Genomic DNA, 26,497 nt, shown 5'->3' with positions numbered 1-26,497 from the left:
TCCAGCAGATCTTGATTGCATTCATCATATTAGTAAGTTGATTTTCTGTCCCTTCTATCTTAAGTTTATTCACTTAGAATATATTGCTTTTAATATGCAGGTAGAGAGCCCAACAGACAGACAACCTGGATTCCCACCAGCTCAGAGTCGAAGCTGTACGGAGCTACAGAGGCATTTGGTAACTACTGTCCCTCAGACCAAAGTCTTCTCTTCAACGGAGAATAACCAGGACAGTATTAAGGAAGAAGACAGTGATTCACAGGATGATGAACAGTGTGATGATGACGACTCTGTGCCCTCCTTAATATCTTCTCCTTTAGAAGATAAGAAACCACAGTTTACCTGCGAGCGCGAGAAGCGTGCAGTGGTAGACCTTATTCGGTATATGCACACCTACTGCCTTCCGGCAAAAAAGCAACACTCTAGTGACAAACACCAGCATTGTAACAATATTTCAAAGAGACCTAAACTGGAGTCTACTCAACAAATATCTTGTTCAAAGGAAACCAGCAAGGTGGATTCCAGAAATACCAAGGTGAATCGCCCTTTGGCTGGCAAGTATAATTGTATAAAACCAGTACGTTTTTCTATCTTGAAAGAACTTCTAGCAAAAGACATTTCTGGAGATGTCAGCAAGCCATACAGATTGGCTCAACCAGTATATGCCGAATTCTCTGATTCCTGCGGCAGTCGTCTGTCCAGTGGGAAAGAAGAACTAGAGTTGGGCAAAAATAAAAAAAATGAATTGGGGACAACTCAAAAGTCATGCCTGACTGTTAAGAAAGAGAGCAGGCATGGTGATACTTCTGGAAAGCCAACAATTTCTTCTCCAGAACGTGTGACTGTTAAATCAGCTCCTAAACCAGAGAGCTCTGTCTATGCCGTTAGACGGTCGAGCAGATTAAATCCAGAATTCAGTGGATGGCTCATGTTTGACGATGAATCATTTCCACACACGAGTATGGAGAAGGCTACAGCTGACTTAAAACTCACAACAGCAGAGGAACCTTTTATTGAAGAAGAGCAGGTGGCTGAGCTTGAAGTGGGAGAATTAGGTGATCCCCATGCACAAGTGGACTTTAACATGGACAAAGTAGATGAAATTGAAAGGGACTCCTGTGAAGAACATTCTGACATTGTTGCCCAACAGTTTCATCCCTCAGGTAATTTGGATAGATAATTAGTAAGTGCACACACATAATTATCATCAACTTCCATCAAACAGATCATTAGACAAACAGGTTTTTCATATTTTTTCTTAAGACATAATTTCTTGCATTGCAAAGTGAAGCTCTTAAGTGATAGGTTCACTTTAAGTGATATCTCCATATGTAGTCAATATAGCCTTTGTCATAGTGATACATTATATCTTTAAATGCCTTGGGTGATGCTAGTTTAATACTTACCTCCTCACCAATGCCACAAGCAGCACCATGATGTCATGTTTGTGGGTGTTCTTCTAATGTAAATTTATATTGGCTTGGGATAATATCTCAAAGTAGAGCACACCTCTTCAGTTATGCTGACAAACAGACAAATGCTCTGTAGGTGCTCTTACAGCAGGTAAACATCCATGGGCCATACTATGTACTAGAGCAGGGGTTCCCAACCCAGTCCTCAAGTATTTAGGGATTACCCTCTTGTGTCTGAAGTGTTTTTTTTGGGGGGGGCGGGGATTTCCCTAAAAACTGAACTGTTAGGAGATGCTTGAGGACTGGGTTGGGAACCACTGTACTAGAGGAAAGGTTTGTAGTTTCAGGATTTTGGGTGTTCATGCAGAATTTCTGCATGTAGGAACCATCACTTGATATACGTGAATTAGGTATCCTGTCCCGACATGCTTAGCTTTGCGCAACTTTGCAATAAAAGAAGTCCAAACTAAGTTTCCAAAAGTGACTAGCTTCCTTAAGATAGACTGCACTATAGAAATGTGTTTAACCATTTACACTGCCATCCAGTGGACAAACGTTTTTTTTAAATATTTGTATAATTTCCAAATAAATCCAGTATCGCACATGATTCAGTGGTACCTCTAGTTTGTCATGTGTTAGTGCTTTAATTAGTGTCATTTGCCAGAGACACAGTGGGATATTTTATAATAGTCACAACTGTAAACAATTAAATTGCACACACCAACTCACAATTGGTAGATGTGATACAGCTGGTTGAGTAGTATATACTGAGACCTGCTTTATCAAAATAGCCCTGAGAGTGTTTTGTCCAATAAACAGTCATGTTACCGCAATTCAATGTTTGATGAATAATCTATGCACAAATCTACCAAGTGTAGGTGCACAAATATCCCCTTCAAATTGTGCATCAAAAATGGCTAAGGCCATTAAAATATTAAAGCCAACACGGTTATTGTAACAAATGGGTGCACATATTTGCATACATACAAAACGCATTCCGCCGCTGTTTCTATCATTTACGCTTAAAATGGTTCCGTTCTGTTTTTGAAATGAAAACGTTGTGCTTTTACATTTTCAGAAAATCCCAGATGCCCTCCACTCTCACTGTCACAAAGGTAAGATAATTCCTACAATTTGCATTTGAGAATATATAATACATATTGGAATATGTATAATGCAGATACCTGGGCACATTGGTGGTTCATTGATCCATAATACAGCTTTCTCAGATGATTACAGAAACATAATGACTTGACCTGGGTTGGCAGACTTTGAATAAAAAATATGGAAGTTTTGATCACAGAGACAGATACTCTTTACTCTTTAAACCACGAACACTTTAAAACACCTCTGATCCAGGGCTTAACAGGAGCTCCCGACTGCTAAAAATAAATAAAAAAATCACTGCTTAGTAGACAATCCCCCCTAAATGTATTTAATTATGATTTTTTTTTTTTTTTCCCATCGGGGTATATCTAAAACAGCTTGCAAAAGCTGTAGTTCTCTTGTCTGCTGCCTTTGAAATCTTCCCCTTCTAACCCCACTCAGACTTTCTGTGACTGTCTAATCACAGACTTCGCAATGCAGCTCAATGAGAAGCCCTTGCAATGCAGGTGTTCTGAACAACTGCCTGCTTCTCGGGTTTATCTCCATTGAGCTAACCAAACCAGGAAGTAGCAAGACCTGTTGTCTGATTGAAAGGTTAATTTATACTGAAACCTGTACTTTGTGAAATGGAAAAAGAGGACACACTCACACATAAATCATTTCAGCAAACTAAAGTGTTTTAAGAATCACTGTTGGAGACTTACAAGGTTTTTCACTAAAGTGAGAATTCAAAATTAATTTATAGTGAGTTTCAAATTTAACCTGACTTAGATAATGTTTCCAGTTCGACTATTTTTTACCTTGTTTATGAAATTTTGAATTCTTACTTTAGTGAATAACCCTGATAGATTATACCATCAATGTCTACCCCACTTTGCTTTCTTCAAAGGTATTTATGAAGAATATTTAAAGGGATTCTATAGTGCCAGGAAAACAAAGCCGTTTTCCTGGTACTATTGGGTTAATAGGTCCCCCGCCCTCGGGGCCCCTGTCCCGTGGGGCTAAAAGCCCCTCATCCACTTACCTGAATCAGGCTCCCCCCATGCTCCTCCCCTGCCAGCATCAGCCGGCGGGGGAGACCTAATACGCATGCGCGGCAATGGCCATGCGCGCGCATTAGACCTCCCCATAGGAAACCATTTTCAGGGAAAATCTGACGCTAGAGGTCTATGAGGACGCCCAGTGTCAGATAACGGACCAAAAGTCCGTTAGGATTCCGGAAGTGTCCCTAGTGGCTGTCTGGCAGACAGCCACTTAGGGGAGACTTAGAGCTGCATGTAAACATTGCAGTTCTCTGCAACTGCAATGTTTTGCAATGCAGCACTAAGTGCAAAAGGGACACAGTAACCAGACTACTTCAATTAGCTGAAGTGGTCTGGGTGCCTACAGTGTCCCTTTAAGCAGTCCAATATATTTTTTTATTTTTTTTCAAACAATCTCTGTAGAATTTGCTTTAGTAAAAAAATACAGTATAACGAATTTTGATAGAGTACATCTGTGCTTGTGTTGTAGAAGAATAGGAGCAATCATGAAAATTAGTCGATGGATCATGTTGATTGTTCCTTTGTTAGAACTTTGCTCCAGAATTGACCCCCCCATAGGGTCTCCTTCAATTTGTGCATTGTTTCTAAATATACACTCTGATTCGACTGATGGTCCATAATCATTTAATAACGCCCCCCCCATCCTTAAACCTCTGTTTCAGGTGTGTTTTTTTTTTTATTTATTTTTTTTTCTTATAATATATCTATATTACAAAATAATTTAGTATGAAAAGACACATTAATCCTTTTTTTTCTGTTACACCTGATGCAGAAATGTTGTTAAATTGTAGCAAAAGGTTAAGTACTTATATAATATGGTGACCTGCAGTGAATGTATTATAATTGTCCCTAGGAGGGGAACAAGTAGAACTCGTCAGTCATCAACCTAGTTAACATCTTCATCGTTTTCCGTCGGCAAATCACATATTTTGGAGAACAGACTTAGCATTCTAAAAAGAGATTGACTATAGGGCACACATACTGAAATACGTCTCAGGGCTTCCTCTAGTGGACTATATGAGAAGTTGCATGTTCTACATTAGTATAATCCCAACACACGTTTACTGATTTTTAGTGAAATCTTAATGACTTTTAGAAGCATTGAAACCTTGCATGTGGTCACCCACATTCACATTATTTTATTCATGTTAATTTGCAGTGTTTCTACATTCGAAAAGAGAAATTTTGAGCAAGTACTTGCCGTCGAGCTATGTGGAACAGCAGGTATTTCATTTTATTGAAACACTAGTATTTTATTCTGTGAGATGTAAGCGTGAAGCTGTAAATAAGCCCTGCTACGATCAATCACAGATATTTCATAATGTCAAGACTCTGATGTATGCATTCTATAGAAGGCTTATAACTAAACTGGAATTTGTTTGATAAAGTATTTAAATTGAGTATGTTTATGTGCTAAAAAAGCTATAGCTTATTTTGCAATATGTAAGCAATGTCTTTTATTATTTACCATAAAGGCCTGACACCACCAACCACCCCACCTTACAAAACCCCAGAAGAGGACCATTACAAGCCCGAGCTTAATCAGGACACTGTAGATAGTGGAGCTTTGATTTCTTGTCCTTCCGAAATAGAGACAAGTGGAGAACATGTGTTGATAAACAGGAAGCAAACAAAAAAGCAACCAGAAAGGACTGAGCTATTTGCCCACTTGAGCCGGACGGGGAACCTTCCAGCAAATTGTGAATCACAAGGATTAAAGAGACCATTTTCCAGATCCTTTGGAGACCATGATTACTGCATGGTCAAAAAACCAGACACTGGCTTTCAGAGGAAAGTAAAATCTCTGGATGTGCCTGGCTACATGGAAAAGAAGGAAAAATTGTCTATTAGTCAGGAGCAGCAGAAACAGGTTGAAGACAAACCTGACAGATGTCATAAAGCAGGCAGCAAACTCTTGAAGGACCATGAAATCCGAGCAAGTCTCACCAAGCACTTTGGCTTTCCTGATGATACCCTAAAGGAAGAAAATCATAGTATCTGCAACAGTCCTGAATATGATTCAGTTTTTGAGGACAGTGACAGTGAAAGCAACTCTCCCCAAGAAGACTCTGTCTGCCCGACTCCTCACAGAACCAAAACATGCCCTCCAATGAGCCCACCTTCCAAATCCAAGTTCCAGTACTATCCCCAGACACGTACCAGTCCACGATCATCACGGCACTATTCACCAGAAAATAGGAGGACTTACAGGTATATCTAGAGGGCTTTAATTATAGCAAAATACAAATTAACATGATTTTACTTTTTTCTGAAAACCATTATGAACATTATTCAAAAATATATATGTTTTGCTGATTTTAATACAGCTAGTATGACAAGATAATATATAATCAAAAATCCTAAAGCTATTTTGATGAGTTCATTAGAGACACCTAACAAGCTTTCAGTGAGAATAAACACATTGCTCGTACCAAAGTTTAGGGAGAAATAATAGCATCTACAGTAAAGGAGAGAGTTTATAGATAAAAGACACTGATTATTTAAAACTCGTGTAGAGGATCAAGATTGTTTGTAAAATGTAAAAGACATTATAGAATAACCAGAAATCTTATTTATTTATATTTTTTTTATTTTAGTTGAGAAAGAGGTACGTAAAATTAGTTTAACCCCTTAAGGACACATGACATGTGTGACATGTCATGATTCCCTTTTATTCCAGAAGTTTGGTCCTTAAGGGGTTAAAAAAAAAATTCTAAAGATTTTTTTAATACATTTATTATTATTAATTATAAAGCGTTAACAAATTCCGCAATGCTGTAGAATAAGTGGACTATCAGACAAGTATTTGCAACAGGACAAGTTTGACACATAGGAACGGAAGGTTTTGAGGGCCCTGGTCAGATGTGCTTACACTCTAAAGTGCCACAAGAGGTATATATCAGATTACAGTAGGCTTGTTGACCATTGTTATCCCTTTTATGTCCTTCAGTGTTCTTACTTTAGTTGCCTTAATTCAGGTTATTTTTTGGTTTGTTTTTTTTTGTAAAAAAATGGCGACATGCCCATTTTTCAGTCTCTATGCAGAGTTGAAAGGTCATATAGTAGACCCAGAAGACTGTTGTAAAGCCTTAGCAGTAGGAGTAGGAATGTAGTGTTTACTATGGCTTTACAGGTTCTATAGACCAAACGAAGATTGGCCTGGAGTTATTTCTAAGTGCCGCGGTTATGGTTTTTAAATTAGTAATTTATCTTGTTACATTTATTTCCTTTATAAGATGCCTAGAGACTTCTTCAATCGTAATCGCACAATGTGAATAAATGAATATATATATAATTTTCACTTATTTTTATTCACATTTGCCTTCTATCATTTCCTGTTTATAGAGTCGAAAGCAATGAGAAGCACCAGACTGGAACCTTAAGCCAAAGGCAAATTCAAAAAAGGAGACAAAAAGCAATTGTAAGTAGTTTTTCTTGCTGTCACATCAAGCTTTAATATGCCTCTCAACACCCCCGATTTCATTGGGACTGTCCCGATTTCAGAGTCCTTTCCGACTTTGTTTCCAGAGGTTCCCCATCAAGTGTGCTTATTTGCAGTATGCGCAGGGCACAGAGACCCTGCAGAGAGCACTGAAACTGTGTTACCTGCATGATCTGATCACTGCATTGAGTTAACCCTGCAATGTCATTATTGCAGTTTCTGTGCAACTCCAATGTTTTACAATGCAGGGTTAATGAGACAGGGGGCACTGCAACCCAGACCACTTAAATGAGATGAAGTGATTTGGGTGCCTATATTGTCCCTTTAACCCAACAGTACCTAAAATACATTTGCTGCATTTACTCGGTTTCTATTAATAGTTTGCTTCATGGAGACAAGTGATTCATTCTGTTATTAAAAAGTTACAAGAGTACATAGACTGAAATGTGGGGTATTGGCACAATGAATGCAAAAATAAAAGCTTTGAAATTAGAAAAGGTGGTGTGTTCAGGGTCACAGTTTAATGAAGGCTGGAAGCATTTTTCCTCTAGGTAAGCAGAGAAATGCTCCAGAGGCCAGTGAACCTGCCTGACACAGCAGGCATTGGATGCTTACGCAGAATAGGTCACAAGTGTTAAATTCGCTGAGCAAGCAATCTGTGTGTGTGTGTTTCTCATGGCTCAGAAAGTCACACTGAGACTGTTTACATGTAGGAAAATATACTCCGATTCAGGCATTTTGTCCTTTAATTCCTGCAGACATCACCCACAGATTGAACACAATATATTGAAATACACACACACACACACACTGCTCTAACCGTGATCACAACTAACACAACAATTTACACTGGAACTGTGTATTTCAAGAGAACACTTGTCAGCCATGCTGTCTATAAATATCTACATAATCACGTGTCTATCTGTTACGACAAAGAAGCCTTGTATTGCCCCTGCAGAAAATTTGAATTGTAAAATAAAAAGTATACTTTAAAAATCTAACTCCATCTAATGCATCCTTCATGATTTGTCTAACAGAGTGTAGACACAAGTCCCTTTAAATATCACATTCTAGAGACATTATAATAAACAATGAAACTGGAAGTCAAGTGGTTTATGAGTGGCTCCACAGCCATATTTTCCCTATTTTGGCATTATTTATCATTCATATTACGTTTTTTTTTTTCAATATTAGAGATCCCTTGCATATTCTGGCCTGATTCCCACTTCTAGCAGCTGTTATTTAAAACTGCTCTTGATAATTAATTTACCCTCCTTTAATGATATGCTGGGAGAGCAGGTGGGAATACAGAATTTGCATAGTCTCTGACAGTCTAGCCCAGGCTTCCCCAATCGCTGGCCCTCCAGATGTTGCTGAACTACAACTCCCATGATTCTCAGCCTATCTATTTCATTCATAGAAATATTGGGAGTTGTAGTTCAGCAACATCTGGAGGGGCCAGAGTTTGGGGAAGCCTGGTCTAGCCCCTCACTCAGCATATCATTAACACGGCATTACATATCATTTATTTATCTACAGTGCTAGAAATAGATTGTCAAAGGTTTATTTTAAAAACTCTGAATGCTCATATTTCATACTTGTAGAACTTATGCTGAGCAGTACAATGTTCTTTAAAATTACAATGCTACAAGCCAAATATATTAAAAGTGTAATAAAGAAAGGCTCTTATTACCTCTTTCCTATTCATAAGCCATATTGAATTATTCAGGAGATTATTTCTTTTTTTTTTACTCTCCATTTATCTTCAGTATTGTCCCACCCTGCAGACTAATCTGGAAGACAATATATAATATATTTTCCTTCATTATATAGAGGAAATACAACGTATCGTGTGTGTGTGTGTGTGTGTATATATATATATATATATAGACAATCTTGTTGTATCTGACCCTGAATAAGGTCCCGAGCGGGGACCGAAACATTGGTCGTTATTTTTAATCAATAATAATAAAGTCTGGAGAGCAGCCTCCCTCATTGGATTGTCTATCTATTGGAGCCTCAGTCTTGCGCCCGGCAGTGGTATATTTTAAATGTGAGTCCTGGGGATATATATATATATATATATATATATAATATATTGTGTGTGTGTGTGTGTGTGTATATATATATATATATATGACATACTGAAAAAAGGCTTGCACTCACGGTCTGTTTCTTTTATAAAAGTTTTCTTTTAATCTTAGTCATCAACGTTTCAGCCATCTTATGTGGCTTTCATCAGGATCAGTTCAGCAACTATACATATACCGTATATACTCGAGTATAAGCCGAGTTTTTCAGCACATTTTTTGTGCTGAAAAACCCCAACTCGGCTTATACTCGAGTCAGAGTCTGTATTATGGCAATTTATATTGCCATAATGCAGACTGGGGGGAGAGGGGGGCTGGCAGAGCTGTACTTACCTTTCCTGCAGCTCCTGTCAGCTCTCTCCTCCTCCGCGCCGTCCGTTCAGCACCTCGGTCAGCTCCCAGTGTAAGACTTACACTGGGAGCTGACAGAGGGAGCTGCACAGACTGCGCGGAGGAGGAGAGAGCTGACAGGAGCTGCAGGAAAGCTCCCCCCACTGAACTGCCAATGACACTGGACCACCAGGGAAGGAGCCCCCCTCCCTGGCCAGCTAGCAAGCAGGGAGGGGGGACGAAAAAAAAAAAAAGATAATAAAAAAAAAAAAAATTAATAATATTTAACCCCTTAAGGACCAAACTTCTGGAATAAAAGGGAATCATGACATGTCACACATGTCATGTGTCCTTAAGGGGTTAAATAATAAATAATAATACAAAAAAAAATAATAATATAAAAAAAATTAAAATAATTAATATATCAAATGCCCACCCCCACCAACACATACACAAACACACACTGCATCACACACTTCATTCATATACACACACTGCACTCACACACACACTGCACTCATACACACACTGCACTCATACACACACTGCACTCATACACACACTGCACTCATACACACACTGCACTCATACACATACTGCACTCATACACACACTGCACTCATACACACACACTGCATTCATACACGCACTGCACTCATACGCACACTGCACTCATACGCACACTGCATTCATACGCACACTGCATTCATACGCACACACTGCATTCATTATATACACACACTGTAAATAAATATTCAATTAATATAATTTTTTTAGGATCTAATTTTATTTAGAAATTTACCAGTAGCTGCTGCATTTCCCACCCTAGTCTTATACTCGAGTCAATACGTTTTCCCAGTTTTTTGGGGTAAAATTAGGGGCCTCGGCTTATATTCGGGTCGGCTTATACGCGAGTATATACGGTATATATATACATATAACAATATATAAATATGCACATGCGCTCAAAATTTATTAAAGTAGTTTAAAACTATAGGATTTGCCAGCACTAGAAGCAATTTATAAGAAATAAGAAACTTGTATACAAATTGTATATGAAGATTGATAGTGCAGTACATGATAAATGGAAATATTTAACCACACATAATGGGCATTAAAGGAGACCTGTCACATAGCAGGATTTTTTTTAATAATCTTTACTCATAACCAATATTTAACTAATATGTATTTGCATAATGTTAAAAATTAGAATTAAATGTAGCAATTAACACTTTTTTACGCCGCAACTGGGTGCCACCATCTTAGCTTTATCGCCATTGCACCTGGTAGTCAGCATAGAGAAAGCTTATGGATGAGATGATAAATGAAACAATATTTCTATTTCTTCTGCTTATGTTTGCCATGGCTGTGCTGGGCTCAAAGTTTAGATGAAAACAAAGCATTACATGAAATAAAAAAAGTTCAATGCAATTTAGGGGGAATTTTCAATGTTTTATTGAATTGTACAATTTCCAGAGAAGTAACAGTTCACCTGTAATGTGTGTTGTTTTCCATTTTATGAAGGACGAAGGCCGTGTGATTTACATCAGAAATCTCTCCAACAGCATTAGTGCTAATGAGCTCAAAAGAAGGTTTGAAGTTTTTGGCGAAATCACAGAATGCCGTGTTCTTAGTAGAAGCAGGTAAGATTGGGAACAGCGAGCAAAACACAAAATGTCATTCCTTTTATAGTACTGTCTATTTTAAATAAAGGAACGCAGTTAACCTTCACAAAGGTTTATTCATTCAGCAGTGGACCGTAGCGAATTTCAAAGCCATTTCCAAAATATTGGCTAAAAGAGCTGATTTGGGAACATTTTACAACTCAACTATAGACACAGCTTGGCTATTTCGGCCTTCATTTTGCCATTTATTTTTCTGATTACTGTTTAATGAGTAAATTCTGAACTGTTTGCAAATATAAAAATTTAGTCATTTTTTTTATATTAAATATACCATCGTCAATAACTAGATAATGTATATTATATGCTTTATAATTTGTCTCCCCTCCCCCGCTCTCCGAAATAACACTAGACTTGTGCATGAATGTGTTTCATTTGGTATGGACGAAACAAATGTAAAATATTTTAAACGATATATGAAACGATTAAATGATCCATTTGGGATTATTCATTGAATTAGACCGCACAGATGAATCCCAAATGGATCGTTTTGTTTGGACGTAGATGAATATTAAGTCAAGTAGTGCATGATGAGACAAATATCTGACGTTTAATGATTTAAAAAAAAAAAAAAATGAAGAAGGTCTAAATATGGGCTTTTCACTAAATTGAGTATTGTCAGGGATTCAGAATAAACTTCAAACTCAAATGTTGAAATGGAAAAAATATCCAAATCAGCTATGTTTCCAGTTCAGCCACTTCGGCCTTAAATAGAAATTCAATTTGAATTTCTGACAATCCTCACTTTAGTGAATAATCCTGCCAATGTTTTAATTTTCAAGATAATCATAGCTGACTTACAAAGAAATTAAAACGAGTTATTGCTGTGTCACAAAGCTTCAACCTAGGAGAGTTAATGCATTTTTCTTATGGATGTTGCATTTTCTTCTTAGGGGAGAAAAATATGGATTCATAACATATCGATGTTCAGAGCACGCTGCCTTGTCATTAAAAAAGGGCGCTTCTCTGCGAAAAAGGAACGAACCCTCTTTTCACCTGAGTTACGGAGGACTCAGGCACCTCTTTTGGACCAAATACACTGATCTAGGTAAACAAATTCATCATGTAAGTGAGCACTAGAGGTCCTTTGCATGAGAGCTTATAGAGTAGAGTAGGAGAAAGGAATGATTTCAGGCATCCAAAGCCCACATCCTCTGCTTTGACAATTCTGGCTCCTCATTATTTGTCAATTCATTGTCTAGTTAGAACAGTCATAACATCACTGCCTTGGGACTGGGAAATCAAGGTTCGAAGCCTGGTCAGACTAACATACCAGTGAGTGTCTCTGAGCAAGACAAAATATATGTCTGCCTACCTCAAATCCTCGTAGCTTGTACGTTCATTTGAGCAGGGCTTTCTTCATAACCCCCTTTCTATGATTGTAAAGTGTTGTGTAATATGTTGGAGCTATATGGAAGGTGATAGTAATCAGCTCGGCAGGGGTTAAATGCAGCTTGATTTCACGGATTCCTGCTAACCCAAGAAATGTATGCATTATTTTATTCAAAACAGAGGGGATATGCTTTGGGTCATAGGAAATCTTTCATGTTTTTTTTTTTGTTTTGTGTTTTTTTCCCCTCAAAACACTTGAAAATGTTTTCACGAAAACCAAAGGGGATCTTATTTTTTGCCTCCTGACACTTTGACTAGTATAATATATATTATAGTATGTACTGTACATTATATATATTATAGTGTATACTATACTATAATATATTTAAAAAATGCATGTACTGAAGAATAAATGTAGTTTAACTTTTAATCAAGAAAAGTCTTTTAAATACATTTGGTAATACCTGACAGGACATGGAGAGACCATCCAGCATTCTTTTATGACAGTAGGAAATCTGGGTATTATTTTGTTATCTAGTGGGACAGGCATATAAGTTCCTTCCATTTGATGCAAAAATTTGAAATGAGCACATGATGTGGTATGAACGTTTTCTAGCTATAATAAGTCGTGTAGTTAGTAAATAGACATTTTCAAGTGGAAAACAAAATACAAGGGAAAATCTATTTTTTTTTTTTTTTATAGAAAGACAATGACCAAAGCAAGAAATAAAAATAAAAAAACTGTAAATTTAAGGGTATTTCTGTGAAAATTACTTTCCTGTAAAAGTGAAAAGGGTTGATTCAGTAAATAGTTTTTTTTAAGTTTTTTTTTTATAAAGGGACAAGATTTGGAGTATGCAAATAGCAAAATCAGCAATGATATAGTCCTCTACCTTCCAATTCAGTTTGGCACATGTCAATAATGAATGTGTTTTTGCCTATCTCAATTTTAGTGAAAAATTTGAAAATGTGTCTTTTCACTTACCTTAGCGTACAAATGTAGGACATCGATACTCAGTACTGTTTAAATAAAATCAAGAATTAAGATATGCAGTGGGGAGATCAAGGCTATAGGCTATCTTGTTCAGAAATACGATCAAATTCTGCATTCTGTGTGATCTGTATCCATAAGCTACCCATGTCTAAAACACTTTCTCCTCTCTCGTTGCCTCTAGATTCAAATGCAGAGTCCTCGCCAGCTTTAATCAAAAGTAAATATGAGTCTATGGATTTTGACAGCCTTCTGAAAGAGGCACAGCGAAGCTTGCATCGATGACAGCCTTAACCAAGGAGGAGACCTCAATACCTCAGTCAAGGCACTTCCGACATGTTTACGTTTTAGAAATAAAAATACAAACAAATGGAATACAGAAAAAAAAAAAAAAGACTTTTAACCTTTAAATTGATGTTTACATTGAACAAAGCTGCTTCTGTATGTGATATGTTTCCATGGTGTTGCTGTCTCACTGCCACATTTTAGAATTCTTGCTTTTTTCGGGGCGTCTCTAGGCGTTCGGTCTTCCCTTTTCCTCTTTCCTAATGTAATTGCAGCCGTGTTCTCCATAACATTTTGTCTGTAGTGTGTAAAAGGAAAACAAACAAACAAACAAACAAACAAAAAAAGGACAAAAAACAGTCATTTGTGAATAGAGCCTGGATTACAAACTAATTTGAATAGGAGAAATATGTATATTCTAAAAATGTATTTAAAGTTTCACAAGTACTGTATTTCAGTTTGTCGTATGCTTCGTTTTAAACTATGCACTGTAGTGAGGTGTTTGCAAAAGATACAAATTAATCCTCATACATTAATAAGAAAACATCACCTGGCATTTGACACCGGGCATTTATAACTCACTTTACGGAATTATTGTGGGAACAAACACTATTTATATACGTGACTGGTTTTTCGTTAATACAGTGTGGCGTCTTTGCAATTTGTTAGAGCTCTGCTGCTGTTTGGGTCAGGATTTCATAAAAAAACAAAACAACAATAATAATATTTTAATATATCCTGAAAGTTGAATTTTTGTTTTTTTCCTTGCTTCATCTCAACAGTTGAGTTTTTTGCCTACATGTTTTTGATTTTTTTTCTTCACTAACATTACATCTTATTTCCCTATCATGTCCGTTGATGGCTCAATTAAAAAAAATATTCATGTAAACACTTTTCATACTTGAGAACATGAATCCGAAGTGGACTATACAAAGTTGTGATAAATAGAATATAATTACCTGTAGCCAGCTAAATAGCTTAATTGTTGAGTGCATCACCTACGAAATCAAACGTCAAAGATACAGATTCTGTTTCAATTCAGCTTTTTGAATTCCGAGGTCAGAAGAGAGAGTACCATTGAGTTGGGTAACAATCCCATCTCTAAGATACTTGAAAAAGAGATAAATCTCAATGTATGTTCTCTGCTGAAAGTCTTGGGGTATATGCATATAAAATTACTACGGGAGCTCAAGTTAAACACTTTGATTCCGTTTGTAGTCTATAGTGACCAGTGTGTGTATTTGGGAGTACACATACCAGAAATTATAAATTAATACATTTTAAGTTAGACGTACGTCCTTGAAAGCAAAGTAATCAGTGGGTTTTAACTTATGGCAGTATACAATATATGAAAAGGATGAAGTCATTGCTGAGAAATACCTCAAACTTATCACAATTTTGTATATCTCTTCCCTTTACCTTTACATCATGATCCATCAATATGTTTTCAACTGTTCTCACATTCCTCTGTCATGTGTTCCTTTGGGTTTGGGTGACTTACTTTGTTGCATTAAGATCATTATTCGGGAAATCTGTCAAAAACTGACACATTTTTTAAAAGCACTATGCGTTATTTATTATTCAACTAACAGCTTAAGAACACTTCATTAAAGTGTTTTTTTATATCAGTTCAGGGGTTCATTCATTAATCCCTTAAGGACCAATGGCATTTAATTCCATCATGAGAATCTGGTTTCTTAAGTATCTGGAATGACCTTGCTTAGCAATGGCAGCTATATACAACTCTGCTGTCACTAATTCAGTGAGACATTCCTATGCAATGTAGGATATTTAACCACTAGAATGTTATGACGGGATTTTATCGCCATTGGTCATTTAATTGCTTAAACACTGTTTAGTTGATGCAGACTTAAGGCCAAAGTAGTTGAGTTGAAAAAGTTTCTAAATTAGATTAAGCCCAAAGTAGTTGACCTGAAAACGTTTCTAATTTAGTTGGGCCTTAATTGGGCTTTGGGATTTGGTTCTTACTTTCAAGCATTGATTTTTCAAAATGTCAACTTGCTGTTTTAGGGTACAAACCCAGAGGTTACGTTTTTTTTTTGTTTTTTTTTAGCTACATATCAGTAATCACCTAACTAATTCATGTAGACATGTGAAATTTCTTTTTTTTTTTTTCTTCTTGTATTCTGTAAATCTTTACATATAAACATCACCTGGAATTCACCATGCATTTTATACAAGGTTTTAGCAAAATGCAGCCTTCCAGTTGGTATTAGATCACAACACCAGTCACTGACAGCCAACTTATATCTGTGTGGCTGAGGGAAATTTGAGTTCTACGTCGGAAACCACTGGAGGTTATGCTATTTGCCCAAGCCTGGCAAACAACATAAATCTGCATCTAAGAGTTAATGTTCATTCTCTGTTGTATCTAAAATCATTTAACAATTGTTCTGAAAGTTCAACATTTTCTCCAAAGACTACAATTGAGATTGGTCTCCTTGTCACCTTAATATAAACTGCAAGTTCATAAATGCATCATGTAACGCATAGCAATATACTCTCTCCAGCTGAAATACCGAAGGCCTTTTGGCAGTAGGGGCAATGATTTCAGCTTTGTATAAAAGCCATTATTTCCACTTTTGTGGACTATGTCATGTATGTTTTGGGCATTGGGGCTGCTTAGTTGCTTAATATTAAATATATATATATATATATATGTGTATATCTATCTATATCTATCTATATATATATATATATATATATATATATATATATATATATATTTGTTCAAATACTTACCAGGGTAGCATAGAATGTAGGAATAAGCCATTTTGTGTAGTGTAGGATAAATAGCCTTACTTATATAAACAATTCTCGTTGGAATACCGTTTTTCGGGTTTTATCCTTGTTTTGCCAAAGTTCTCAGCAATTCCCATTAACACCTTACTCGGATTAAGTGTACCTCTTTGACAAACACCTTATTGTAGATCTGCCTTTCTCTGTCATAGTATTCCCACACAACAATGATGTTTACATGTGATTGCTATAGAGTTTACTGTAGAAAAAAAAATATATATATATAAATATATACATTTATGATAGCCCTTTACAGGGTGAATAGTACTGTCCTGTGCTGTGATGATAATTTTTTCAGAAAAAACAAATAAGTGGATTATATCACCTGGTTTGCCATATAGTTTAATCAAAACAGGTCTGTTGTCTCTTTTTGATTTATTTTTTACGCAGCCCTTAAATCCACTGAGTGCCATATATTGCTTATACCGCTGGCACTCACGAAGGTAATCAGATGAAAATTGTAGATCACTAATCCCAAGTGTGGCCAGCTTTTGGTGTGGCAGGCTAATGACTCTTTGAGATCTATATTTGGCAACTGTATCTGCTCTGCTGCTTCCGAAGGTTAGACGGACTTGTATCTGTAGTCCAGAATTAATCTGGCATTCATTAGACAGGTGACAGGATAGGCATTGCTTTACCAGACGTGTTTATAGAGCATTCCTCTAAGAGTAGATGTATTTTAGGAGTTCAAGAAAAATTCCCTGAGGCCTTTAGACAATTATTTAGCAAACTTTTTGTCCAGCACTTATGCAAATCGTACATACCTGCACATAGCATACGCACAGATAGTTTGAAGCCGTATGTCCATATCTACTATTTGTAGAACCGGGTTTAATTTTGTGAAAAAAAGGTTTGTACTGTATTTAATACCTATGAATGTAAAACCAAGGTAGACTGTGGCATGTGATGATGTTTTATCAGTGGCAAAAAAATAATTTTGATGTTTTTTCTGTATTACCATTACAAAAAAAAAAAATAAGGAAAGAAAATAGTGTTTCTAAAAAATGCAATTATCATGATGGAAAAAAAATACCAGTTTAGCAATTGAGGAATAATATCCTGTTTTACAAGGAAAACCTTTTTTTTTTTTTTTTTCCAGTTTTTTGTATACCATTAGAATTTTGATTTAATGATTACATTAATCTTCGAGGGTGAAAGCTACAACAGAAAAGCATTTTATTAAATTACTGGGATGTATAGAATAACCTAAAACTTTTAAAAAGATAACATATTGACATATTGCTAATATTCACTGAGCAGTAAATTGTAGTGATTTGGAAAATGTTTTACAAATTTTTACATTTGAGTTAAAATAGCTGATTTCGAAAAATTTGGTTTTCATTTCACCACCATTCACTGCTTAAAAAAAACAAAAACAAAACCCTATTGTGTTGATGAAAAATTATGTACAGTTCCTTTTGGCAGGATTAATGAGAGTAAACATGTCTTTAAAATTAATGATCAGACTAAGAGATGCTGGAACCAAGTGCCATGAGTTATACGTTTTGAAATACGTGGCAACCATTATGGCCGGGTTCCACTGCATTCTTCTTAAAACGCATCTAAAACAGCAAAGTTTGAACACAGGCCTGTTAAAGTGCTGTTTGCCAGGCCTTTTGACTGATACACTTAATGTAGTAATATCTGCTTCTACACTTTGCATATTCTGTCTTAAAGGTGCTATGGCATTAATCTGATAAATCCAACCGTAGCCATTTATCTCTGAATTGGCACAAGGTTAGGTTTTTTTTTTAACGTTTCCTAATTTTTATGATTGGATAATAACTGTTTCTCTATTTATGCACAGTTGTAAGATAAAGCATTGTTTAAAATACTCGAGCACAGTTGGGTAGATTTAGCATTAGTATCGCAATCTGTATTAGATTCATTTTTCAAACCTTCAACGAATGGAACAGTTATTTCTAGAATTGTAATTATCCCATACGCATTTAGGTAGTCCATGATGTTTATCCAACCTAGAGGCTTAGCACCTCATAAAATCTAGTTCATGACCGGGGTACTCATCAATGCTATAGAACCACATTTTAACACTGAAAATGAAATATTTGGTGTTTATGTTTTCTTGTTTTTTTTTCTACCTAAAACATCCTTATGCAAAAAGGCACGTATTTCAGGAACTGCTTATGAGATACATGGAGAAAATTACTTGTAGTCGGGTATTAGGGAGAGGCAGGTGCTTAGAATTAAAGTGCCTCTAGCCCAATGTTTCCCAACCCAATCCTCAAAGTGTACGAACAGTCCAAGTCTACATTTCGGAAATCTGCTCCTATGGGGCTACTGGCAAAACCCAAACTGTTGGGTGTGCCTTGAGAAATGGTTGGGAACCACTGTTCTATTTTAAGGAATGCTAGTGACAGTAAATATGGCAGGTAAGCCAGACAGACATGCAGGTTTGCATATTTATAAAACGGGTAGAAATATTGGTATGACCATAATTATGTATTTAAAATTTTCTTTTTGGGTGGTTACAGTATTCATCCTTACTTTCCAAATCAAGACCTATGCCTTTTTAGATCCATTGGCACTAAGTGCCACTTGCAAGAATCTACCCCAGGTCATCTCGATTGATCGAAATAAATTTTTTAAGCTTTACTGTTTTTAATTTTTAATGCTTTCCGTTAAAGAAATTAGTTTTTTTTCACTTTCTTCGTTTTGGTTTGGCACAGAAACAGGCTAATTGTACAAAATTACTTTTTGATTGGATTTATCCTTTTAAATGTACATACAATATTTTTTTTTGTGTGTTTGCCTTTTTTTTTTTCTCTTTTAGTATCATTATATTTTTTTTAACTCTTGTTTTCGCTGTCTGTTCTAAAGAACATTAAGCAATAGATTGGTAGAACAATGTCTTCTTTTTTTTTTTCTGACTTGGTTCTTTGCTTTTAGAATACTCTAGAGTACGGAATCTTGTATGTTATACAACAAGCAGGGCTGGTCAACTTTTCCCTAAAGGGGACTTTTTGTTTACATTTAAAAATGCTGTTCAGCAGTTCGGTGTAGGCAACACCTATTAGGGAGGAAGGCCATATCCTGTTAAAGTTGGATAGTCCCGTTCTAGACACAGAATCTAGAATGTAGTACACTAGTTTTGAGCACTATTAACAATTTAATAGTAATAAGGGTTTATAAAGGTGACTTGTTTATATGTGATTTATTTCTGTTCACAAGGAATGTGTAAGAATTTCACCACACTGGGGCACATCAGTTTTCTTATTTATAATTACCGGATTAATCAATTTTATTTTTAAGAAACACTGCTTATAATTGACTTGATGGTTAATAAGATTATTATTTTTTTTAACGGTAGAGGTTTTTTTATATTTCACTGTTTAAATTTAGTTCTGTTTTGCCTTTATTTATGCATCATATTTTTAACTTCCAATGGCATGAAATATGCCTTTTTATTTTTAGTGTGATTTAACTGTCTACCTTATAAAGAAGAAGAATGTTTTATTGTATTTTTACATTGTCAAATCCTATAGTTTCGTAGATAATTTAACCAAAATGCTCAGTATATTATCCAGTGAGTATAAAGTCTATTTTAAATTGTGTAAATACTTTCTGGACTGGCTTCTTTCAAATTCTATTCCTCTGGATAAGGAGTTTCTTGTTTACATCACAAAATAAATTGTAGAATCTCTACATTCATGTACTGTAAATAGCAAATGTGTTCAGCCTACGAATAAAACTAAACCGTGTATGGTCTAAATTAAACCACTAAAATGTGTTGTTTCATTTAATGCACAAAGTACTATAGAGGCTTATAGTCAGTCCCTGCAGGCTTTCTGCTGTAAACACTGCCTTTTCAGAGAAAAGTCAGTGTTTTATATTACGGCCTAGGGATACCTCCACTGGCCACTCATCAGATGGTTACTAGAGTAGCTTCTTGGGGCAGTGCTGCACAGTGTGCATCACTGACATCTAGTGTCTCAACCCTCACCATGGAGACACTGAACTTTTCCCATAGAGATGCACTGCTTCAGTGCATCTCTTTGAGGTGGTGCTGATTGGCCTGGGTGGCATTTTGCCCGCCTCCTCGGCTGAGATCATCAGAATTGATGATCTCAGTCAATCCAATAGTCTCCTATGGGAACACATTGTGATTGGCTGAGAAAATCACTTCTAATGATGTCAGCCAAGGAGACACATCAGGGGCAGAGTCAGCACCAGCAGACTGGAATAAAAATACGATTTTTACTCTATTTAGGGGGCTAGATAGTTTTTTAACACTATAGGGCCAGGAATGCATGTTTGTGTTCCTGACCCTATAGCGTTCCTTTAAGTGATTTTGAAAATGCCTATAGTCTAACCCCTTTGCTGTGGCATGGCTATTAAGGAAGTGGGAATACCCTTTAAAAATGTTAATGACAAACATAATATCAATGCCATAAATCTGAACCCCAGTTAAATCAGGTGGCATATATAGTCAACATACTTGATTGATAACAATAAATAAATTCCAAGTTAATAAGTATTTTCTTTATGACTTGCTATTTGACTCCTGAGAAACATAGTCTGGACTAGAGGTGTATATTACCAACTCATAGGTTACTGACATACTTTATATATCCCAGGGGCCTACTTCAACATGAACTCTGTTTTAATTACAAAATACCAGCGGTGGGCTGTCACAAAAAAGAAGGCACCGTATGCCAAGATGTCATACTTGTAGGAATACTAGGCTGGTGGATTGACAAAGAATTTAAGCTGGCTAAGAGATTGGTGAAATTAAATAATCTTTTTGAGAGTGGTTTTTATGGGGAAAATAGAGCAGAAATAAATGAATTATATGAATTAGACAGCAAATGTAGGCTATGATTCCAACTCTGTCAAAATATACACTGAGACAAAGTAAGGACTACGTTGTCTCTGTATTTCTCCTCTGCTTGACACATTGCACAGCCCCCAGAGACAGAGGTGGAGATTTCTGTCAGGTGCCATCTTGGAAACACTAAGATGATGGTACTGTGAATGAATATTTGGTGGGACAGCACTACTTAAAAAAAAAAAAGCCCAAGTCCTGTCTTATTTCAACACCAAGATGGTATTAAGACAATGTAAATATATTGGTTGGTGTTGCTTAAAATATCCCTTTAAGTGTGTGGCAAACCTCCCCCCCACACACTGTTCTACACAAAGTATAAAACCCACAATGCTTTAATAAAATAACTTATTTAACATTCTGGAAGTCACTATCTATTCTTACGCAGATCTACAGCAATGCTCATAGTGACTAGGAATCCGAGCATCAAATGCCCCCCACTTAGACTAGGGACTCGCTTTATCTTACTTTGTATTGATGTTATCGGTTTACTTATTTCTCTCTGACCTTGAAGATAAGCTATGATATGCATACTCTCTTGTGCACGCTAATCCTTCTTCACACAACAAGTAATTTTTTTTTGAAATATCAACAATTAAGTGTATACCCTATACAAGCATGGTGGCCTTGTCTTTAATGCTTATATTACTTTTTGTCTAAGTTCATTGTGATTGTAACAGATCACCTGGCACCCCGACTGGGTACCTCTGTTGAAGGATGCTCCTAGCGCTTCCTGAATATTTCAAGAAGTCCACCAGAGACCATAACCACAGCAGACCCCACGAACCGCCGCAGCTTGGTTGGGGTCTCGCCATCTCCTACCCATCCTACAACAAGGCTCCAAGTTCCAGTGGGTGAACCTCTCTTTCCTCAGAGAGCGAAGCAGTACAGGACCAGGAACAAGCTCTTACAAGAGCTTAGTGATTATTCAAGGGAGTATGAAGAGCATAGCAATCCCTTGTAGCAGATTCCCCCAATAAGAGACAGGACTCTAAATTGAGGGTGAAGTAGAACTGGTTTAATGAGCACAAAGGCATTTCTTTTATATAGTTTTCCCCACAAGGTTACCACCCACGTGGACCTTGTGGTGCACAGGACACAAAGTCACAACAGCCAATCAAAACAGTATTGTACAATTAGACACTCCCAGCTATTGTACACAAACCCTCCCCTCTGCCTGTGATACAATTACCAAACACAATGGACTAACTCAATTACCACAGGCAGAAAATATCCAGTTTTTTTTCCAAAGTCCAGAAACACCCCAAAACAACAACATATCCCCACAAACATGTACCCTGGATAGCCCTGATCTGGGTGAACAACATATTCAAAATTCACCCAGATCAGAGCAGGGGATCAAAAGTTTTATGGAAGTCTATCTTATCCTCTATCCTGGAGATAAGTGGCTGTGGTAACTTAATTATCTCCAGTAACAGGAAATATCTCTAAATCAAAAACTGTTACAAAAAACACATAAAAATACTTAACTCATATAATACAATGTTTCACCTATATGTCCAACATATCCCCAGATAGCTTGGATCTGAGCGCTCAATATGTCTCATGTTAAAAGTGCCCTATAGTACAAGGAAGGGTGAGGTCATAAAATATCAATGGCTAATGGGAGATTGAGGAGGGACAAAGCAGCCAGTTTAAACTTGTCTGGCAGTGTCCCTGGGACAACGCCCTGCTGGAGAACAATAGGACCGGAAAAAGGGGGAGGTGAAGAGGCACATTTTCCCATGGATTTAACCCCTTAAGGACACGTGACATGTCATGATTCCCTTTTATTCCAGAAGTTTGGTCCTTAAGGGGTTAAAGGGGCAGTCAAAGTGTTTTAAAATGCAATAATAATAGCTATTTTCGTCAGGAAGCTTGTGCTCAGGTAGGGCTCCTGATTGGCTAATTGCAGTGCGAGTTATCTAGCGGCGGGTATAAATTTAAAGGGACACTCCTATGGAGATTTTAGCAACAAGGACGTCCAGCGACACTATAGCACAGAAAACCTAGTAGACAGCCACTAGAGGAGGAGTTAACCCTGCAAGGTAATTATTGCAGTTTCCATAAATGCAGGGTTAAGGGTAGTGGGAGTTGGCACCCACACCACTCCAATCGGCAGAAGTGGTCTGGGTGCCTGGAGTGTCCCTTTAAGGGTGCCAAAAATTATTCACCTCAGCAGGTGTCAGACAAATAGAAGGTTTGCTGTGTAATTCATAAACTGAAGCTCCCTTTACCTCAGGATTATGTCTGGCACTGGTGAGTCTTTTTTGGAGCAGCTTAAAAAGAAAGCTCTGAGCTGAGCTGTGGTGATGCAAAGTGGTTACAAGCATGCCTGGAGTCAGCCCCTGGTACTTCAGGTCTGAACGAATAAGAAGAGGAAGGGGTGGAACTTCAGGAGGAGCTTTCCATGCAGGGGGGTGCTGGCTGTTACCCTCCTACAATTAGGGGACCAGCTCAGGAAGAAAATTTTGGTGAGAGTGACCCCTGCAGGATTTGTGAAGCAAGGATTAAAAGATCCAGGGATACTTTTTCACCATTTGCGACTTTCATCGAGTGGATAGTTCAGTATGGGTCAGGTCTGAGAAATGTAATACACTATTTGGGCGATTTTTTTTATTTGTGGGTGCAACGTACAGTGGCAGCTGTAAGCATTTATTAGCAAGTTTTCAAAATGTGACATGCGAATTAGGGATTCCTTTGGCGGCAGATAAGCCAGTATTACCAACATATTTTTTAAATATTTTAATGGGAGGTCAGTGTGGCAAAGGGAGTTCACTGATTTTGACAGTCTGGAGCTGTTCACAGATGCAGCGAGTGCCATTGGTTTCGGTATATATTGGAATGGACAGTGGAGTGCGCAGGAATGGCCAAGGTCTCGAGCTCAGGAAGGCCTAACAAAGAATCTAACATTGTTGGAATTATTTCCCATAGTAGCAGCCATATATTGATGGGTGGAAGTTTGGAGAGACAGACGTCTGATTGCCACATGTGACAATTTAATTGTAGTAATGGTTATTAATTCATTACAATCTAAGTGTAAAAAGGTAGTTGTTTTGCTTAGGCATTTGATCTTAAGGTGTTTGCTATTTAATATTTGGCTAAAAGCCAGGCACATACCAGGAAAATGTAATAGACTTTCTGATGCACTTTCACGATTGCAATTGCAGGAGTTCAAGAAATGGCACCTCGAGCAGCTGGGAAAGGAATCCAGTTTCCGCCAGACATTTGGGAATTGATTGGGGACAGTTAAAGCGGCACTGTCATGCCGAACTTACCTTTCCTCAATCTCTTCCTCTTCTCCCCCTCTCTCAGGATCTGTTCTCCGTTTCTTCCTGTCTGCTATAGTTTTCTTTAAAATCATAAGACAAAGTAGGGACTCTTTGCTTTATGGAGGTTTCCTCCGCTTGACCAGCTCTGACCAGCGCAGGAGCAAAGTGTGCTTCATTTCCGCTGGTCAGAGCAATTTTCCCATGATCCCTAGCTTTCCTCCCTGTTCCCACGATGCTTCCTGTCATTTTAGACTAAACTGCACTGAATTAATGAAACTCCGATCCTATTCGTGCTGTGGCTGCATCTTGCAGCCGCTTAGTAGATAGCCCCCTAATTCCCACGGTATTAGGGAGCTATCTATTAAAAGGCTGAAAGACCTAAATTGGTCTTTCAGCCAAATTTACTAATACTAAGTAAAGATTACCTAGTATTAGTAAATTATGCCCCTACTCGCTATACCGCGAGTAGGGGCATGTCTAGTAAACAGTGAGCAGCCTGCTCATTGTAAAAATAAATAAAAACCTATTGGCCCCAACCCCTAAACGATGGGTGGGGTCCCTAAAGTAAAATAAGGGGGGAGACCTATTGTCCCCGCCCCCAGCCCCCACCCCTGGGCGGCTGGTGGGGGCCATAATGATAATGAGGGGGGGACCTACTGTCCTCCCCCCCAGCCCCCACCCCTGGGCGGCTGGTGGGGGCCATAAAGATAATGAGGGGGGGACTTACTGTCCTCCCCCTCTCCGCCCCCACCGCTGGGCGGCGGGTGGGGGCCATAAAGATAATGAGGGGGGGACCTACTGTCCTCCCCCTCTCCGGCCCCCACCCCTGGGCGGCGGGTGGGGGCCCTAAGTCAAATAACCCCCCCTCCATCAATGTGACTAGGGGTCCCCAAGCCCCTAGTCACCCACCCCCTCACCCAAATAAAAAAGCCCCTACCTACCCCCCTCATCCTAAAAAATAGTGAGGGGGGAATTAAATGACTACCCTGTAAAGTAAAATTAAACTTACCATTCAACGTCTTTCTTTTTCTAAAATCTTCATTTTTCAGCCCCAAAAAAGGCCCAATAAAAATCCGTTATACCCGTTGAACTTAAAATAAAATAAAAAACCCAAGCGCAAAAAAAAATCTGACGAAAAAGAAAAAACCCGAGCGCAAAAAAAATAATCCATCTTCACCCATCGAGGGCTCCTACTGTCCTCCCCCCCTCATTATCATTATGGCCCCCACCCGCCGCCCAGGGGTGGGGGCCAGAGAGGGGGAGGACAGTAGTTCCCCCTCATTATCTTTATGGCCCCCACCCGCCGCCCAGGGGTGGGGTTCAGGGGGGAGGACAGTAGGTCCCCCCCCTTCATTATCATTATGGCCCCCACCCGTCGCCCAGGGGTGGGGGCCGGGAGAGGAAGGAGAGTAGGTCCACCCCATTATCATTATGGCCCCCACCTGCCCCGCAGTGGTGGGGGCTGGGGGGGGAGGACAGTAGGTCCCCCCCCTCATTATCATTATGGCCCCCACCCGCCGCACAGGTGTGGGGGCCTGGGGGGGAGGACAGTAGGTCCCCCCCTCATTATCTTTATGGCCCCCACCCGCCGCTCAAGGGTGGGGGCCAGGGGGGGAAGGACAGTAGGTCCCCGTTCCCCCATTGTAATTTATGGCCCCCACCCACCGCTCAGGGGTGGGGGCCAGGGGGGGAAGGAGAGTAGGTCCCCCCGTCATTATCATTATGGCCCCCACCCGCCGCCCAGGGGTGGGGGCCGGGGGGAGGACAGTAGGTCCCCTCCCTTATTATCATTATGGCCCCCACCCACCGCTTTAGGGTGGGGGCCGGGGGGGGGGGGATTAAAGTAGG

The 26,497-nt window shown here is 38.3% G+C and overlaps 1 protein-coding gene across 3 annotated transcripts in view; it reads left to right on the top strand.

Moving 5' to 3' along the window:
* PPARGC1B (PPARG coactivator 1 beta) overlaps positions 1-16,356 on the top strand; it is a 91,247-nt gene extending 74,891 nt beyond the window's left edge. For 2 of the 3 annotated variants that reach the window (XM_063447334.1, XM_063447336.1), the window contains 8 exons: positions 101-1,163; positions 2,491-2,527; positions 4,722-4,786; positions 5,038-5,773; positions 6,908-6,983; positions 10,949-11,067; positions 12,000-12,154; positions 13,614-16,356. In XM_063447334.1, coding sequence (XP_063303404.1) covers positions 101-1,163; positions 2,491-2,527; positions 4,722-4,786; positions 5,038-5,773; positions 6,908-6,983; positions 10,949-11,067; positions 12,000-12,154; positions 13,614-13,714 — 2,352 coding nt within the window. In that variant the 3' untranslated portion in view covers positions 13,715-16,356. Of the gene's footprint in view, positions 1-100; positions 1,164-2,490; positions 2,528-4,721; positions 4,787-5,037; positions 5,774-6,907; positions 6,984-10,948; positions 11,068-11,999; positions 12,172-13,613 lie in introns of all 3 variants that reach the window. The other variant, XM_063447335.1, reaches the window with a different exon arrangement.
* Positions 16,357-26,497: the final 10,141 nt, after the last annotated feature.

This window comes from Pelobates fuscus, chromosome 3, assembly GCF_036172605.1.
Source record: "Pelobates fuscus isolate aPelFus1 chromosome 3, aPelFus1.pri, whole genome shotgun sequence".
NCBI classification, from domain to species: Eukaryota; Metazoa; Chordata; class Amphibia; order Anura; family Pelobatidae; genus Pelobates; species Pelobates fuscus.
The sequence above is the reverse complement of the archived record's forward strand: the minus strand, read 5'-3'. Positions and strand labels throughout refer to the sequence as shown.